At 35.5% G+C, this 20,271-nt stretch overlaps 1 protein-coding gene across 1 annotated transcript in view; it reads right to left on the bottom strand.

The window, feature by feature from the left end:
- The window catches only part of LOC102878532 (zinc finger protein 658B), an 85,569-nt gene extending 65,665 nt beyond the window's left edge, over positions 1-19,904 (bottom strand). Inside the window, 5 exon segments of the mRNA XM_006906199.3 lie at positions 1,379-1,474; positions 1,781-1,907; positions 5,351-5,404; positions 18,747-18,793; positions 19,568-19,904. Coding sequence (XP_006906261.2) covers positions 1,379-1,474; positions 1,781-1,907; positions 5,351-5,371 — 244 coding nt within the window. The 5' untranslated portion in view covers positions 5,372-5,404; positions 18,747-18,793; positions 19,568-19,904.
- Between the last annotated feature and the right edge of the window lie 367 nt (positions 19,905-20,271).

Here is a 20,271-nt window from a genome sequence, read left to right as displayed (position 1 = left end):
CTGAGTCAGAGTGATCCTTTAAAAACATGATGTCACTCCTCTGCTCAAATCATCTCATTCTGAATAAAATGGCTTTACACCTACATTATTCAGAATAGAATTCAAATCCCATACCTAGGCTCACAAAATCCAGAACTATCTGCAGGTACACCCTCTCACTCATCTGTACCTAACACAAACATATATGCACTACTTTGCTGATCTCCTTTCACATAATTTGCTCTTTGCTCATTCTGCTCCAGCCACAATGGTATGAGCCAAAAAGCTCCTAACTCAAGGACTTTGTTCTTCCTGTTCCTTTTGCCTGAATCTCTTTTAACAAATATTAACATTACTTGTTCCCTCACTTCCTTCAGGTCTTGATTAAAATATCACCTCATCAGAGAGGCCTCTCTTGTCTCCCTCATAGCACTTATCAGCATCTGACATTATACATATTTATTCCTTCTCTATCACCTTCTAGAATATAAGCTTCAGAAGAGCAGAGCTCTGAATGTTTTAATACTATCATCCCAGCACTTGGATCAATGCTTAGTACATACTTATGCTCAATAAGTACTCTTCTGGTTCTCTTCCTCTATCTCAAATCTCTTCTCTGCCACCTCCTCCCATAATGTGGGCACAGACTTTTCTGTTTTTCCCAACATTGTCTTTATAGACGGTGACTTCAATTACTTTCAAGGCTCCATCTACTATTTCAGTATGGAATTTCAGTATGGATTAATTCCACTTCTGCATATTTAGCCCTTTCTGCTAAGCTCCCTGGCTGGTTCTTTTACTAGATTCTACTTTATAGATGTTATTTATGGCTATATTTTAGTACCATTTTTTGACTCCAAGTTCTTAATAGCTGCTATCATTAGCAAACTACAGCAACTGGCAGACTCCCTTGCACATTAGGAAATTAGGAAATCAAGAATGTTGGATAAAGGAAAAACGTACAACCAATTAATAAAAAAGTCACTAGCCAGTGGCTATAACAAAGGCCATTACTTGGAGAGAAGGAGAGGTGCAGATACACACATGCACGCATGCATACACTCACATGTATACTGTTTTGGTAGTGGTAGTAGAAAACATTTAGATGGGTGTAAGAGGAATAAATACTAGCAGGGAACTGAGTTAAATATGGGTACAAGTTTTCTTTAAAGGGGAAGTGAAGGTTACTTTCTACTTGAAATTTAACGATATATTGGAGAAGGGTAATAGAAAGAGTAGTGAGGGAAGGAATGTAACAAGTAATTTGTAAACTCATGCTAACAGGACTTTCCCACACGCTTAGGGTTTTGATGGGAGTTTCCAAGGCAAGACCTCAACGATATTGTTTCTTCACTGATCAGCTGAATTATTACCTGCAATGGCCTGCTTTGTCACTCACCTGAACACAGGCCTCTTGTCAGCTCTCTGCCAACCATCCAGGGCTCTTGCCCTTGTTCCAATAAAGATATAACTTGAGGCTTGGGAATGTAAAGTCCTGCTCACAAGAAAAGATATGAAATATGATTATGCTGTGAATAAATCAGATCTAGAAATAAGACCCAGATCCTTGATGATCAAGGAAGAGATGCCACTACAGGAAGAGCCAAAGAAAGGAGAAGCTTCAGCTATAGCCAATTAGAGCTGCCCATTTCCCACGCTTCCTTTTCATTTCAGCTCCAATCTTTGATTTGAGAATAAGAAGCAGAAATTCAGCTGGTAACTCAAAAAGCAGCTGAGAAATTCACCGTGGAAGAAACAGACATTCCAGAGAACTCTAAATTACTGGTACAGATGACCTTACCCATTGACACCAGATTGCTGTAGTTCTCCAACATCACCTCTCTGTATAAATCCCTCTGAGCTGGGTCCAGGCATTCCCACTCCTCCTGGGAGAAGTCTACAGCCACATCCCTGAACATAACTGATTCCTGAAACAATAAACATACATACACTTGTATAGTAAAAGAAATATTTCAGAGACTATTATGCTTTTATTGTGGGGTAAAGTAAACAAGCAATTACACTGGTATCAATGAGAACCAGAATCTATGAATCTCAGAAATAGATAAAAAATAATCAGTTTACTTTATATTAAAAACAAATTCCCGACTTGGTCAATTATAAAGGTCTAGACAGTAGGAATAAGCATTCTAGAGTGTAGTCTCTAAGTACCATATTCAAATAAAAGAAACTAAGATTCTTTGGGAAAAGAGATGATTTCAAGATTGATAAGAAATTCAAAAGATGAATTTTTAACATTCTGTTATAACAGAAAACAAGAGCACTATCAGAGAACTGGAATCAGGGTAAAAGGACTAAGAACCAAGCTAAAGAGCCTCCCACTGGCCAAAAATGGTATAATTTAGAGGATCAAATGTAATGGATTGATCAGATCAAAAATGTTTAAATCCATAAGGCCATCAACAATACTGTATAAAAAACTACTGGTCACTTTTGTAGAATTTTAAGAAACCAACTCATTATTTAAAAAACTGGTATAAAAAGAGAAAGAATCAAACATTCTTTCCTATACAAACAGTCTTCGGTATGATCAAATAGTTGAGAATTTTTACATTACAGATAGTATTCCACCTAAAGAGGAATGATAGAATTAAAATATCATTTTGCAACTTTAATGAATTAATGAATCTAGATAATTGTCAATGGTGGCGAGGGAATAGGGAGCAGAAATTCAACTGCTTACAAAGAGAACCAGATATAATGTGCATCCTAATGATATCGCACATCGCCATTTATGAAATATTCGACACACACACACACACACACACACACACCCAGCTGAATCAGATCAAGCTTCTAGACCTAACCACCAATTTTCAGGAAACACTTAAATGATATCACAGAGATGCAATCAATAAATCCAAACAGTGAACAAATGAATCTGATTTTCTTTTTCTTTCTAACAACAAACTGCACAGGAAGAAAAGAGATGGATGGGGTACCTACGAATAAGAGATCTGAGAAACATATCAATCAATTGCTGTGCACAGTCCTTATTCGGATTCTAATTCAAATAAATTATTTAAAAACTAGAGAATTATGGAAATCCAAATACTAGATATTGATATTAACAAATTATTTTTAACTTTTTTAGATGTAATATGGCATAATCCTTATCTTTTAGCGATACATAGTAATTTGTATTTGTTTCAAAATAACTGAGTGGGAATGAGGGTTGGGGAGTGCACAGAAGAAACAGGTAGGTATATAAATGAAATAAGATGAATCTGAGTTGATAATTATTGAAGCTGAATGGTGAGTATATTGTAGTTAATAAGACTACTTCTCTGTGCCTGGAATTTATTATAATGAAGTTTTTAAAAGTGGGAAGGTAGAGAATAATTGCAATATAATATTGTGGAGGTCCTAATCATGTAATTTAAACAAAATTGTGTTATAGCTCAAGCAGAGAGTGTGAAATAGCGAACCTAAATTCACACATATCTTACAAAGAAATAACATTTAAAAATTGATTAATCATATGTAGGGAGCTAAAGCTCCCCAAATTCAAAAGAGTGCATGGATTATCTCGGGAGGCCTGCTTGCATAAAAAAGAAAAGGCTGGTTCTGTGGAATTCCAGGAAGAAGAAGATTAAGTATAGACAAAGGGAGTGTCGAAGGGAGTGTCAAAGGGAGTGTCAAAGGAAGTGTTGATTGTACCTCCATCTTCAGGATGTTACTTTTATTATGTTATCTTGGGATACACAAAGGAACTGATTATGTATAAAAAGAAGCATAAGAAATAAACTCGGAGAGACAGTTTTGAGTTCTGTTCTCCCTCCTGCACCCTGTCTGTCTTCTCTTTTTTCTCAGTCCCCGCTTCCCCATTCAGGTACCCGGTTTGACTGGGTCGGCTGGCTTCCAACAATCATACACATATACAATGGAATATTACTCAGCCTTAAGAAGAGGTGAAATACTGCTATTTGTGACAACATGGATGGACCTCGAGATAATCATGCTAAACGAAATAAGCCAGACAGAAAAAGTTGAAAACTACATGGTATCATTTATATGTGGGATAGAAATCTAAAAGCAACAAACAAACAGGACAAACAAGCAGAGACTCATGGACATGAACAACAGACTAGTGGTTGTCAGAGGGTAGGTGGAGAGGAGGAAGGGAGGAGGAAGATGGGGTAAAAGAGGCCATATATATGGTGACAGAAAGAAATCTAACTATGGGTGAACACACAATGCAATGTATATAATTGCCCTACTGTTGAATTGTATGCCTGAAACTTACTGTATTTCGTTAACCAATGTCACCATAATAAAAATAAAAATTAAATTTTAAAAAATTGATTAATCAAGAAATATCAATATAGGAATATTAACTTAAAATATAGATGAATTCCACTGTAAGTTGCTAAAAGAGATGAGGGTGTCTGCCTTTATGGGAGTAGGATGACGTGGTGGATCAGGGCCCTACTCTTAATACTCCTTGAATTTTTAACATGTAAAATTTTGACAAATACATTTTAAGAGTAATATTTCTGAAACAGCATGTGATCTAAGTTTCTCATAACCTCTAGTTCACTCTTTTGACTTATTGTTATAAGAATAACTTCCTATTATTACAAATTCTTTAATAATTGATTTCCTGATGCCAGAATTTTCTACAATATAGAATTACTGGACAAGATTTAGAAGGTTCTTCTGAGCTCTGACAGTATGAAATGGCTGAACTCACTGTAATCATCCATCATTTCCATCTTTATTTCTGAAATAAAGAAAACTGGTGATTCATGTCCAAATTCCTCATGACCCACACTTCCTGTTCAACCTCATAATGGACTCCTCTCCTGAATACCCTACACAGATTTGCGGAGATCTGTCTGTATCAGCTATCAAACCCACAATCCTCCAAGCCTCATAAGCTAGGAGATCTTACAATAATCTACCATCTCTCACCTTATCTTACTGGAGAATAGTGATCTATAGCAATACTCTTGGCTTTTCCATGTTTGTTCCCAGCTAATCAACTTGTATCTTCATCTGAAACAAATTACTGTCCAGAGAGGACGAGTTCATTCTACAAATCTACTCTTGTTTCCTTTTCAGAGAATGCATTTCCTCTCCCTCATAGTCCCTGGCAGAGGTCTGAAAAAAGGGATACTCAATTATTTACTGAATGAAAATATTAATCCTGAGTCAAAAGAAGAGGGGAACTTAGGAATGATATAGGACTATCTGGCTAGAAAAAGAAATGGGAAAAGGATCCTGAAGGGGGCAATGATAGCCAGAAAGCCAGAAAGGAAAGCAAATGTTCACATGTTCCTTAAAAAAATTTTTTTTTTAATTCTTAAAAAGAACAATGTCAGGAAGGTAAGGAAAAAAATCAACTCACCTGGGCCATGACTTTCAGCATTGCAGATTATTAGTCCTCCTCAGGGCTGTTCTCCTGAAAAAGGATAGTGTTCTGAGAAGACAGGCCTGGGAAACCAAAGGAATGCTCTAGAAACCACATGGGTATTACAGCTCTCAGACTGACAAGGTAAAACTACCTCCACTTCTCTCGGTATTATGATGTAACTCTAGTTAGTAGAAGTATAGAATAAATCTTACTCCTTCCTCAATCCCAGAAACCCTAGACTTTAGCTGCAGCAAGATAGACCCTGGCTAGTGGATTCAAAGGAACACAGACTCAGATTTCCCTACCTTCACCCAAGCAACCCAAGTTCTTGCCTCAGCCAAGTGATTCAGGCGAGACCTTGCTCCATCTCAGTGATGTTGTTGCTCTGAACCCAAAACATAGCTGCTATGATTTGCCCTAAGCAGATCCCTCCTTTGCAGTCCTTAAGACCCCAAGCCAGATTTACCCAAATGGTACCCTCTGATCACAACACAGTACCCTCTGATCACAACTAAAGGCTTCCTTAAGTCTTTTCACTTCCCAAGTCCAAGAAAGTCAATCAACTTCCCCCATCAGACACCCATACTCACTCACACAGAAGCATCCTCATTCTTGCTCCCTTGCTTTTATTTTGTAAAAAAAAATTTTTAACTTTGCTTATGTGTTTTTGCCATGAAAAAGAGTCAAAATGTCAACTTTTCTAGCTTTTGAGTAAGATCTTTCTTACTTATACATATTTGTATAAACTCTTTTTAATGCTTACTTTTGTTACACATAGTTAGCCAATTATTATTTTGTTTTGGTATAAGATTACTTATGAAAGACTATGATGAGTATCAATTATAATTTTATTTTTGTGAAAGAAATGAGTTATAAATACTACTTAATTTTTCCTCCAGAGGGAGCTACTCTAAGATGTACCAAAGTCACATGTGAATAATATACAATACACCATTATTTTACATGCCACTTAAGAAAGAACTTAAAATACACCATTATTTTACATGCCACTTAAGAAAGAACCTATGTAAGATATAACTTGACTTCAGATATGTTGAAATGAGAAAAAAAAAGTGAGCCTTAGAACAAGTGACTATAGAATATATTTTGCCTACTCATTTAAGTGCTACTCATCATAAATGATACATGCTTGGAATTATTTGTAGTTCTATTTTGGTTCAGTGATCTGTTTATTCTTTTGACAGTATCACACTCTCTAATTATAATTAAAAATGTTTTAATGTTTTAATGTCTTAATAAAATATCCCTCCACCACATACCTATTTGAATGGTCAAAATCCAGAACACCAACAACACTATATGCTGGCAAATAGCAACAGGAACTCTCAATTATTGCTAGTGGGAATGCAAAATGGTACAGCCACCTTGGAATACAGTTTGGAGGCTTCTTATAAAAACTAAATATACTCTTACCATATGATCCAGTGATTGTGCTCCTTGGTATTTACCCAAAGGAGTTGAGAAATTACGTCACATAAAAATCTGTGTATAGATGTTTATAGCAACTTTTATAATTGCCAAAACTTGGAAAAAACAAAATGTCCCTCAGTGAATGGTTAAGTAAACTATGGTATATCTAGACAATGAAATATTCAGCATTAAAAAGAAAAACACTATGGAGCCATGAAAAGACATTATCAAGTGAAAGAAGCCAATATTAAAAGCTATATATTGTATGATTCCAACTATATGACATTCTTGGAAAGGCATAAATATGTAGACAGTAAAAATATTAGTGGTTGCTAGGGGTTGACAGAGGAAGGGAAGAAAGAATAAGTGAAATAGAGGATTTTTAGGGCAGTAAAACCACTCTATATGATACCATTACTTAGGAGAAGAATAGGTGAGCATAGTGGGAACTTCAACAAAGAGATGGAAAAAAAAAAAGAACCAGTCAGAAATGAAAAATACAATAAATGAAATGAACAATACATTAAAGGGAATCAACAGCAGATTAGATGAAGCATAGAATCAAATCAATGATCTGGCAGGCAAGGTAGCAGAAAACATCCAATCAGAACATCAAAAAGAAAAAATAATAACGAAAAAATAGGATAGTTAAGAGACCTCTAAGACAACATTAAGCATAACAACATTCACATCATAGGGATACCAGAAATAGAAGAAAGAAAAGAAGGGATTGAAAACCTATTTGAAGAAATAATGACTGATAACTTCCTTAACTTCGCGAAGGAAACAGACAAATCCAGAAAGCCTGGAGAGTCTCAAAACAAGTTGAACCCAAAGAGACCCACACCAATACACATCATAATTAAAATGCCAAAGGCTGAAGACAAAGAGAATCTTTTTTCTTTTTTACAGCAGAAAGTAAAAGCTTTATTAGAAAGGAAAGTACACTTCCAGACGTAGAAGTAGGCCTGAGCAAGAGAAGAGTGGCTCAAAAGGCCAAGAGATTCTTAAAAGCACCAAAAGGAAGGCAGTTAGTTAACTACAAGGGAGCTCGCAAAAGACTGTCATCTGATGTCTCAACAGAAACTTTGCAGGCTAGAAAGGATTATTCAAAATGATGAAAAACAAAGACTTACAACCAAGATTACCAAGCGAGGCTATCATTTAGAAAAGAAGATGTTAAGTTTCCCAGACAAAAAGCTAAAGGAGTTATCTCCACTAAAGCAGTATTACAAGAAATATTAAAGGGACTTCTTTAAGTAAATAAGGAAAAAAATATGAATGAGAAAATATAGGAAAGAAAAAATTCTCACTGAATAAAAGCAAACACTTAATAAAAGCAGTGGATCGACCAACTGTAAAGCTAGTGCGAAGGTTAAAAAATAAAAGATCATGTGTAACTACAACCATAAATTAAGGAATACAAACAGATGCAAACAAAAGGAGTAAAAATAAATGACAAAATGACAAAAACATAAATGTGGAGGGGGTGAGTTAATAGTGTGGTGACTTTAGAATGTGTTCAAAAGTAAGAGACCATCAACCTAAAACAGATGGCTATAAATGTAGTTTGGTGTAAATATATATATATATATATCACACACACACACACACACACACACACACACGGAACCACATAGTAACCACAAACCAAATATCTACCAAAGATATAGAAGAAATAAAGAAAAAGAAATCCAAACACAACACTATAGAAAATCATCGACATACAAGAGAATGAGAGAAAAAAGGAACAGAGAACTACAAAATGATAAGAAAACAATTAATAAAATGGCAATAACTACATACCCATTGATAATTACTTTAAATGTAAATATACTAAATGCTCAACTCAAAGAGACAAGGTGGCTGAATAGGAAAAAAACAAGACATATATATATGCTGCCTACAAGAGACCCACTTCAGATTGAAAGACACACACAGTAATGGGATGCAAAGAGATACTTCATATGAATGTAAACAAACAAAATATACTAACACAAGCGCTATAATAAGAAACATAGATGGGCATTTCAAAATGATAAAAAGATCAATCTAATAAGAGGATATAACTCTTGTAAACATCTATGCACCCAACAAAGGAACACCTAAATATATAAGGCAAATATTAAGAGAAGTAAAGGGAGAGATCGACAGCAATAGTTATAGTAGGGGACTTTAACATCCTATTGACATCAGTGGATAGATCATCCTAACAGAATATCAACAAGTAAGGTTGGCTTTAAATGACTCATTAGACCAGATAGTCTTAATTTGTATTTTTAGAACATTTTAACCCAAAGCAGAATATACATTCTTTTCAAGTAAAAATGGAACATTTTCCAGGATAGACCATACATGCTAGGCCAGAAAACAAGTCTCAATAAATTTAAGAAGGCTGAAATCATATTAAGCATCTTCTCCAATCACAATGGTATAAAACTAGAAATCAATTACAAGAAGAAAACTGAATAACACAAACATGTGGAAGCTAAATAACATGCTACTAAACAATGAACAGATGAAAAATGAAATCAAGGAAGAAAGCAAAAGATATCTTGAGATAAATGAAAATAAAAACACAATGATGACCCCAAATCTGTGAGACACAGCCAAAGCAGTTCTAAAAGGGAAATTCGTAGCAATACAGGCCTACCACAAAAAAAAAAAAACCTCAAACAATCTAACCCTACACCTAAAAGAACTAGAAAAAGAAAAACAAAGCCCACAGTAAGTAGCAGGAAGGAAATAAGGATCAGATCAAAAGTAAAAGAAATAGAGTCTAAAAAAATAGAAAAGATCAATGAAAGCAAGAGCTAGTTCCATGAAAAGGTTAACAAAATTGTTAAACCTTTAGCCAAACTCATTAAGAAAAAAGGAGAGATGGCCCAAACAAATAAAATCAGAAACAAAAAATAGAGAAGAGGCAACCAACCCTATAGAAATACAAAGGTTATAAGAAAATACCACAAACAATTAATTATATGCCAACTAATTGTACAACATAGAAGAAATGGATAAATTCCTAGAAACAGTCTTCTAAGACTGAATCAGGAAGAAACAGAAAATCTAAACAAAGTGGTAACTGCTAACGAAATTGAACCAGTTATTTAAAAAAAAAAAAAAAAAAAAAACACCTCTCAAAAGTTAGGGACCAGATGGTTTCAAATACTCAAAGAAGAATTAACACCTATCTTTCTCAAACTCTTCCAAAAAACTAAAGAGGAAGGAAGGCTCCCAACTCATTTTATGAGGCCATCAATATCAAACCAGGCAAAGACCTTACAAAAAAGAAAATTACAGGCCAATATCTCTGATGAACGTAGATGTAAAAATCCTCAACAAAATATTACCAAACCAAATTCAGAAAACTAGAACAAATAATCCTAAAATTTATATGGGACCACAAAAGACTCTGAATAGCCAAAGAAATATTGAGAAAGATGAACAACTTTGGAGGTATCATGCTACTTGGTATCAAACTATACTACAAGGCTATAGTAATCAAAACAGCATGGTACTGGGATAAAAACAAACACACAGATAAATAGAAGAGAACAGAGAGCCCAGAAATCAATACACGCCAGTGTGCTCAATTAATTTATGACAAAGGAGGTAAAAATATACAATGAGTTAAAGACAGTCTCTTAAGTTAATAGTGTTGGGAAAACTGAACAGATACATGCAAAAAATAACACTAGACCACTTTTTTATTCCATATACAAGAATAAACTCAAAATAATTTAAAGAGTTTAATATAAGGCCCAAAATCAAAATTCTTAAAAGAAAACATAGGCAGTAAACTCTCTGACATAATTTTTAGCAATATTTTTTTGTATATGTCTCCTCGGGCAAGGGAAACAAAAGATAAAATAAATGAGACATCAAACTAAAAATTTCTTGTACAGTGAAGGAAATCATCAACAAAACAAAAAGACAACCTACTGAACAGAAGATATTCTCCAATGATACATCTGATAAGGAGAAAAAACCCAAAATATAGAAGGAACACATACAAATTAACACCAAAAAAAAAAAATTCCAATTAAAAAATGGGCAGAGGACCTGAATAGATACTTCTCCAAAGAGGACATACAGATGGCCAACAGACATATGAAAAGATATACAATACCACAAATCAGGGAAATTCAAATTAAAACTATAATAAGATGTCACCTCATATCTGTCGGAATGGCTATCACAAATTAAAAAACAACAGATGTTGGTGAGGATGTGGAGAAAAGGGAACCCTCGTGCACTGTTGGTGAGACTGCAAATCAGTCCAATCACTATGAAAAAGTTTGGAGGTTCTTCAAAAAATTAAAAATAGAAACTACCTTATTCCCAGCAATCCAAAGAAAACCAAAACACTAATTCGAAAAGATATATGCAACCCTATGTTCACTGCAGTGCTATTTACAATAGCCAAGTAATGAAAGCCAAGTGCCTATCAATAGACAATAAGATAAAGAAGTTGTGGTACATATATACGATGGAATATTATTCAGCCATAAAAAAGGAAATCTTACCATTTGCAATGACATGGATGGACCTAGAGGGTATTATGCTAAGTGAAATAAGTCAGACAGAGTATGACAAATACCATATGATTTCACTTATATGAATAATTTTTTAAAAAATTTAGTGACGAACAGAAACAAACTCAGAACAAATTGGTAGCTGCCAGATGGGAATAGGAGTTGAGGGGCTGGGTGAAAAAGGTGAAGGGATTAAGAAATACAAATTGGTTGTTATAAAAATAGACACAGGGATGTAAATTATAGCATAGGGAATACAGCTATGTATACTGTTAGATGAGTACTAGACTTATCGGGGTGATCACTCCATAGGTTATATAAATGTCTAACCACTATGTTGTACACCTGAAACTAATATAATATTGTATGTTAATTGTAATTGAAAAATTAAAAATTTTTTTTAATTTTAAAATACGCCCTGAGTCTCAGTTTAGGAGAAGTCCTGGAGAAAGAGAGCAAGACAAAAGGGGCCATGAAACCCTGCAGTCACCAGTGAAAATCTTGGCCATCTTATGCATCGTGCAAAAAGGAGCTGCTGGAAACTGATTTTGTGTCCTTGGTTCAATTCAACATCTGTTCCAGAGGTATTTCAGATTGTCGAGTGTATAAAAAAAGGCTGTCTTTGAGGGCATTTGAGATCTGGCTCCCTGGCATATGTCGTCAGTTTGGCTCAAATAAATTCTTATAAAAATTTTAAAATATATAAAAATAAATAAAAGAAAGCTGTCTGAAAGACATTTTTGGAAAGCACTAATGTCCTCTGTATTCCTACCTCATAAGAAAAAGAGGAGACTCAAGTGCCACCAGGGTTCTAAGTGGAACGTAGTGAGAGTTCTTAGGAAAACTTTCTGTGTTCTCAGAATTTAGAAGGCACAAAGACTGGGGCCTAACTTCTGAGATAGAAATGAACCCCACAGTAGGAGCCCACCTGGGTCAGGATTTATTCCAAGGCTACCAAGAGGATTTCCAGTAGGAACCTTGACCTCTAGAGAAGGGCTCCCAGGGGGACTAATGCCCAAAGGGTGAATGTGGGAAACTGTAAGACACAGCCAGCTGAAGTAGAGCCATTGGCCTCTCCTCACAAAGAGTCAGATGTAAACATGCCCCAAGGCCAGGTAGAACCAGTATCAATACAATTAAGATTTTTTTTGGTCCCATATTCCCTCTTCCTTTCCCTGCTCCCAACCTCAGGAAGTTGAGAGTACCTAATGGGACAGAAAAGAAGTTCAGGAAAAGAAAAGAGAGAAGTAAGTAATCATCAAGGCTTTCTCAACTGCAAGTTTGTAGCTCAAGGAGCCAGGAGTTAAAAGTTTAAAAAAAGTTTAAGGTATTCATTAGTACAGTAAAGTGGACATCATTTATTATCTAATACTGACTGAAAACTCATCCATGGGCAGAAAATCAAATAGCCCACAGAGAAGCTTGAGAGCAGAAGTTATAGGAAAGAATAAAGCAACCGTTTTCTAGTTGTTTCCTATGGAGTACTATTTTTCTAATAGATTTGGAAAAAATGTTAAATAACACTACTGATAGTTCCTTCTTGATTTTACTGCGAAGGCTTCTAGTATTTCACCATTAGGCAGTAGGATAGTATGGGGGGGGAGGGTGGGCATGGGGTTAACTTTTTAATACAGAAATTACCAAACATACACAAAGGTACAGTTTAAATAGTATAAAAGTCTCCACATACCCATTAGCTTCAACAATTATACAGTCATGGACAATACTATTTTACCTAGACTCTAACACTAATTTTACATTAGCTTTATTTTTCAAAACAGCTTTATGGAGATATACTTCACATAACATATGTCACTCATTTAAAGTATGTAATTTGATGTTTCTTAGTATATCACCACAAAAGTTCTAATTTTAGAATATTTTTCATCTCCCCTAAAAGAAAAGTCATTAACAGTAAATCACCATTTTCCTCTCTCCTCCCGCTCTACTTTCTGCCTGTTCAAGGCATTTCATATAAAGAGAATCATACAATGTGTGGCCTTTTATAACCAGATTCTTTCACTTAGTAGGTTTTCTAGGTATGTCATTGTTATAGCATGTGTCAGAACATCATTCCTTTTAATTGGCAAATAGTATATCATTATACAGATATATCATTTTGTTTATCCACTTATAGATGAGCATTTGGATTACTTCCATTTTTTTTTTTGGCTATTGTGAATGCTAAGAACATTCATGTACAGGAGTTTGTGTGAATGTTTTCAGTTCTCTTGGGTATATATCTAGGAATGGAACTGCTAGGTCACATGGTAACAATGTTTAACTTTTGAAGAACTGCCAAACTGTTTTCTAAAGCAGTTGCACCATTTTACATCCAGCGATTTCTCCAAATCCTCACCAACAATTATTATTGTCTGTCTTTTTTATCATAGCCATTCTAGTAGGTATGTAGATACCTAATAGGTATCTCATTGTGGTTTTGATTTACATTTTCCTTATGACTAATGATGCTGAGTGAAGTTAGTTTTTAAGAACTCAATTCTTTAGAATGTTTTATAACTTTGATTATAGTCCATTACTTTCCCAAAGGCATTCCCATTCATGTTGGAATAGGCAATCACTCTATTTCCTAGTACGAAAAGGCAACTGAGGATGGCATAAATATTTGAGTGGCTAATGGGAAACAGGAACAACAGATCTTTGCAGTTTCGGGCCAAGAAAATGGACTGAGGAGGAAATTAAGAGAGAAACATATTAGGTCCCAAAAAACTGGGGAGATTGATGCTCATCCTGACTTTTTCTTGAGTAAAGTCCAGGCTTTCAGTTAACTTTTCATCTTCATCATCAAATTATTTTAATTCAGAGTAACCCTGCTCCAAAACACTATCTGTATTCTAACTCTTCTACTCTTGTGCCTACTAATTTTTAGGTTAATAGAGTCATAAGAAAATAGTTACTAGCCTCGTCATCAAGTAACCACTGGAGTGTTCAATTACTATATCATGAAGCTAGTATTTAATAACTTCAGGTACCTGTCATGCTCCCAGTCCCTTTCTTGAGGAAAGAGGTGCTCACCTGAATGTAAAATTTCTTTTAAGTCTTGTTTTATCATTTAAAAAAGCAAATTTTGCTTTTTTGTTATTCCATAATATATGTTTATTGTGGAAATGTCTCACATTGAATTACTTCTTCAATTAATGCCTAATCCCTTGCACCCAATAATCTACCAAAGTATGAGAAAACTTTGAAAGTTAAAAAAATCACTTACCATAAGAAAACTACAGAAAACTACAGAAAACCTTAAAAAGAAAGCTTTTGAGCTCTGGCACTACTTAAAGTAGCCCAAATAATAGCAGCATTTTTACCCAACATAAACTCTTGGGTATAACATAAGTCTCCTGTTTTTAAGTCTTTTATTCAGTTCCAAGAAGGAAATTTTAAAGACAGGAGAAAAGAAGAGAGGTTTCCTAGATAATATTATTAAATTATTATTAAAATAGTGAGGCTATTTTTTTTTTAACTCAAAGAACAGTTTTTATATTCACACTGAAAACCAGTCAGATTTGCTTCAGCCTCAAAGAGTGTGTTTATGTAAAATTAAATTAATGCTGGCAGTGAACTGTGTTTTTTGTTTTTTTTTTTAAGTTTATTGGGGTAACATTGGTTAATACAATTATATAATTTTCAGGTGTACATTATAATTTGACATCTATATATTCTATTGTGTGATTGCCACCCAGAGTCCCGTTTCCTTCAGCTACTATATATATTTGATCTCCTTTACCCACTTCACCCTCCCCCAACTTCCTTATATTTGGTAACCACTAGTGTGAGGCTATTTTCAAACATATCACAGGTGTTGTGCTAAAAAGACTCCTATTAAGGGTGTCCTAAAAGGTTCTCTCATTGGCTATGTAATAAAATTTATGCAACAACCAACCATGAATACATCCCCTCCTTCTCCTCCTTTTATTATGATGGAGTCATGACAATCATCAGTTAATTAAAACACTGGAAAATGCTTGAAGTCCATAATAACATGAGAGAGAAAAACAACTACACAAAAAAGAGGGTGAATAACGTTTTTTTTCCCTGCCATAATTAGTGAGTCATTATACATGTTTTTACTTGTCCTATTATTTATATTTTCTCATCCTATTATTTACATTTATATATGATTTAATTAATGTGCTTGTTTCCATCTGTACAATCTGAAAAGTATAAACTAGGGAACTTCAAAAAAGCCAGCCTCATAAAAAAGAAACAGTGTACAAACCAGGGAAGGACCCGTCATACTTGTGGCCTCACACAATAACCCAAGACAGAATGGGTATTCCACAGTTAGTACCGGCGGGCCCACACAGATCTAAGTAGACATAGAGTATGATAAAATAATAAATAAGCTGAATGTCCCAAAGAACTCACTGCATGTCAATCCATTATCACCTAGGAAATGAACATTTTATTAATATGTTAAACTCCTAATAATTATAAAGTGATATTAATTAGGAGGAGTTAAGTTTTTTAAGAAACACCACTAACCCAGGTCAATAATCTTCATGACAGCACGATGAGTTGTTAATGACATTGCAGGCCATGCAAAACTTAAAGCACACACAATGCCAATAAAAAAATGAGTTACAAAAATAAAAATCTATATTAAAAATATAGAACAAATATGAAAAGGAATGCAGCATAATGATCACTGGCTCAGGTTTAAATAATCTCATATTGTGCAACCAAGTCCCAGGCACTAACGAAGAATTAATTGAGAACTCAGCCTTAAAGCTAGTCTGTTTTTGTTTTGTTTTTCTCAAATTTGATTTTGCAATTTGTGAACTATCTCCTTTTATTTAAGTTTTGCTCGAAGTTTGTACATTCATTTTACGTTCCAATATACATAAATTTATATGAGCTCTTATTCTTATTATTTCCAATTTTTACTTTCTCTGGGTTTAATTGAGTATACTTTTCCTTAACTTCTTGAGATGAATACATAGATCATTAATTTTTCAGCATTCTTCTTTACTAGCATATGCATTTACAGCTATGTATTTTCTTCAGATTCAGCTTTACCAACACTCTACATTTTGATATATTTTCATTATCATTCAAAATATTTTTAATTTCCATTGCAATTTCTTCTTTGACTCACCAGTTATTTATAAATATTACTTAAATCTCAAATGTTGCAATATTTCTAATTATGTTTTGTTATTGACTTATAGCTGAATTCTACTGTGGTCAGAAAACATACAGTATTATTTCAATCCTTTGGAATTTATTGAAATTCCTTTGATGGTCCAGCATATGGTCAGTTTGGATAAATGTCTCATGTGCATCTGAAAATTACATATACTGTAGTTGTAAGGTACACTGTTCTACATATGTCAATTAGTCAAGTTTGTCAATCACATTGTTCAAATATATATAGTTTACCGAGTTTATATTGATTGTTCTATCAGCTATTGAGAAAAGTGCTATAAATCCCCTACTATGATTATGATTTGTCTACAACTTCTTTTAGTTCTGTCAAATATATTTGAAGTCATTTTATGAAGGTATATACATTTGGAACTGTAATATCTTGCTGGTGAACTAACCTTTTTATTATGAACTATTGCTCTTTATCTCTAGTAAAGCTTCTTGTCGTAAAGTTTATTATCATACAATGAAGTAAGGAGTATCAACTGATAACAACCATTTAGGAATACTGTCAGTGTATGTTAAAGCTGAATACATGCATAATCTATGACACGGAAATTTCACTCCTAGGGATACACCCAAGAAAAATGCATTCATATGTGCACCAAAAGACACATACAGTTATGTTCATAGCAGCTTTGTTCATAATAGCCCCAATCTGAAAATAACTCAAATGCCAATCAATAATGGAATGGATAAATAAATTGTGGTATGTTCATGCAATGGAATTTTAAACAGTAATAATACATTTAAGTTTCATTAACTACAACTATATGAAGCAACATAGATGAACCTCATATATTCATACTACATAATATTACATAGTACATTCGTGTTACATGACATTTAATGTTGAGCAAAAAAAGTGAAGCACAAAAGAGATATTGTATGATTCTATTTATATAAAAATTCAAGGACAAGAAAAATTAATCTATGGCTGTAGAAAACAGAATACAGTTATATTTGGGAGAGATGGGCAGTGAGTAGATTGGACAAGAATTAGGCTTCTGGAATACTAGTAATGTTCTATTTCCTGATCTGATTTGAGCTCTGGTTAAATATATGCTCACTTTATAAAATTCATCAAGACATATATTTTGATTTCTGTACTTCTGGGAAAGTATGTTATACTTTTAAAACCATATGTCAAAAAAAACCCCATATGTTAGCAGATTCATCAAAAATTAAAATGCCAAGTAACCAAGTATTAGAGAGAATACAGGATGACTGTGTTTATAAATTTTTGGTAGGAATTAACTGGTACAACCATATTGAAAATCAGTTTGAAAATATGTAGGAATTTGAAGATACACACATGTTCTATGGCCCAGCAATTCCATTCATATGTTTATACCCTAGGAAAGCATCCACATGTGCACTGGGATACTTATAAAAATATGTTCCGAACAGTTCTTTCAAATGAGCTAAAAACTGGAAACAACCAATGTCCAAACAACAAGGGTGATTCTAGGAAATATAGTACAGCATAAGAAAAGCAAGACTTAAAATATTACACAGCACAATTTCATTTCTATAAAGTTAAAAGGGAATACTAAACTATATCATTTAAGGATGTGCGTAGATGTATGGTAAACTATTTAAAAAAAAAAAAATGATAACAAAATAATTACCACCAAAGTGAGGATAAGGGTTACCTGCAGAGGTAAAGAGACTAGGTTTTTTCCTGTTGGTAGGACTAACAGGTTTCTGGAGTGTTGATGCAAGTTTTTGCTGTATATTTCCCTTTATAGCTACTTCTTAAAGCACATGTTTCTATTTTAAGCACTTCCAAATAAAAAAAAAAACTGTATAATAGCTACCATTTTTTTAGTGAAAACATAAGGTAAATGCTATTAAGATTCCAATCTTGAAATAATGTATATTACATGTGCATAGGAAACTTGTTAAAAGGAAATATCAAAATATTGACTGGTTATGCTCTTTCTAACTTCCTATTGCTCAAATTCTTTAAAATAATCATGTTTGTGTGTGTGTGTGTGTGTGTGTGTGTGTGTATGCACACGTATTTAAAATAGAAGCAAAAACTTAGTACACAGGAATAACTGAGCTATTTTCTAAATTAATATATGAACATTATGTAGAAGGAAATGAGGGTGTATACTGGAATCTGTGTCTCCACCTCTATGACTTCCCCATCATTTTCTTAAATGCAAATGTCTAGGAACCAGGTCACTTAATGAGTCTATGTTAAACAAGACCATCCAGTACAAGAGAGCAAAAAGGAAACCCCAGCACACCTTGTATCTGGCTTGGTCCACAGCCATTCTTCCGTCTTCTGGGGACTCTTTAAGGAGAAGATGTGAGGAAGAGGAAAGGAATCATGAGATGCCAGATTTTTCTTATGGCTCAGATCCACGCCTACCACCCATGGGGAGGTCAGAGGAGTTTAAGCTGTCCTGAGCATTTCTTGTGTCAGGGAAAAAGTCCGCTGTCCAAGACCAAAATTTGTCCTAACATCACATATTAACCACTGGGACACACACACAGTCACCTTGGCACATCTACGGGCACCCTCCAACCGCACACACAGCGCCACAAAATTACATTATCACGTTCACACATCCTCACAGTCACGGACACCCAGTACGCTTAGTGCTGCTAACATTCATACAACCACAATTACACACATGCAGCCCTCACAGAACACAGTCATAGCCACATAATCACATTCTCTACACCTCCTCTCCACCACAAAGCCACACGAAATTATAATGACACAGATAATCACGGTCCCATCACGGTGACTCAGTCACATCTACGCACACAGCGCCATCGTCACAATCGCACACCAACAATAACAGTGACACCTGTACACAGAGCTCCGCGCATGGTCACAGTCACAATGACACTCCTACCACAGGGACATGCAATCACACCCTCACACAGAGCGCCGCAGTCACAACCGTTCACATGGAATTCTACACTTCTTACCCCCTCCACCAGCCCAACCAATTCACGCAGGGCCGAGACTCCGGACCCGCCTGTACCGCCCCTTCAGACCCTCAGGACGCACCTGAGGAGCAGAGTATTGTCCCGAAGACCGAGACTGCTCGCTCACCTTGCACTCTTCCCCTTCAGGCGAGGCCCAGGATCCCACAGGCAAGGGAAGGGGGTGGGGGTGGGAGACCTGTTCCCGCCGGGGACCTCTGGGAAATGTAGTCCCGAGCTTATCTGTTTGGACAAGATGGCGCCCAGCTCTCCGGGTTTCCCCTTACTCCACGGTCTGGGCCAATCCTATAGCCCTGCTCCTCTCTCGGAATCGCAGCCCGAAATCTTTGAGATTCAAACGCAGGCTCAGAGTGATGCTCCCACACGAGGCAGATCTCACACCCTAGAGACAAGCTTCCTCCATAGACCCTGCCCATCTGGTGGAGTCATACGTTACCTGAGAAATAAAAAAAGATAGCCAGAGTCGCCCGGGAAGTTGATTAGAGCCGCAAGAACTTCTGGGAAATGTAGTCAAGAGCCGGAAAGGGTGAGGCGCCAGCCCAAGTGGAAGATTGGTTTAGCTGACTTCGACATTGCGCTTTCCCACAGGGATGAGGGGAGCTGTGCCTGAGACTCTTCTAGGAATTATAGCCCACTCTGCTAATACTTCGGATTAACTCGCCATTTTGGCTTTCGTCAGCGGTTGAGTGTTGGCGGGGGATCAGCACTGCTCAAGAAGTGAAAACCTGGGAGTCTCAGGGCACAACTGCACCAGGGAAACTGAAGGAGAGTCGTCCCAAAGCCCAGAATGGAGCTGGTGGGGGCGGGTTGAGG

Source organism: Pteropus alecto, unplaced genomic scaffold (genome assembly GCF_000325575.1).
Source record: "Pteropus alecto unplaced genomic scaffold, ASM32557v1 scaffold122, whole genome shotgun sequence".
Lineage (NCBI taxonomy): Eukaryota > Metazoa > Chordata > Mammalia > Chiroptera > Pteropodidae > Pteropus > Pteropus alecto.
This window is presented reverse-complemented; position numbering and strand designations above follow the sequence as displayed.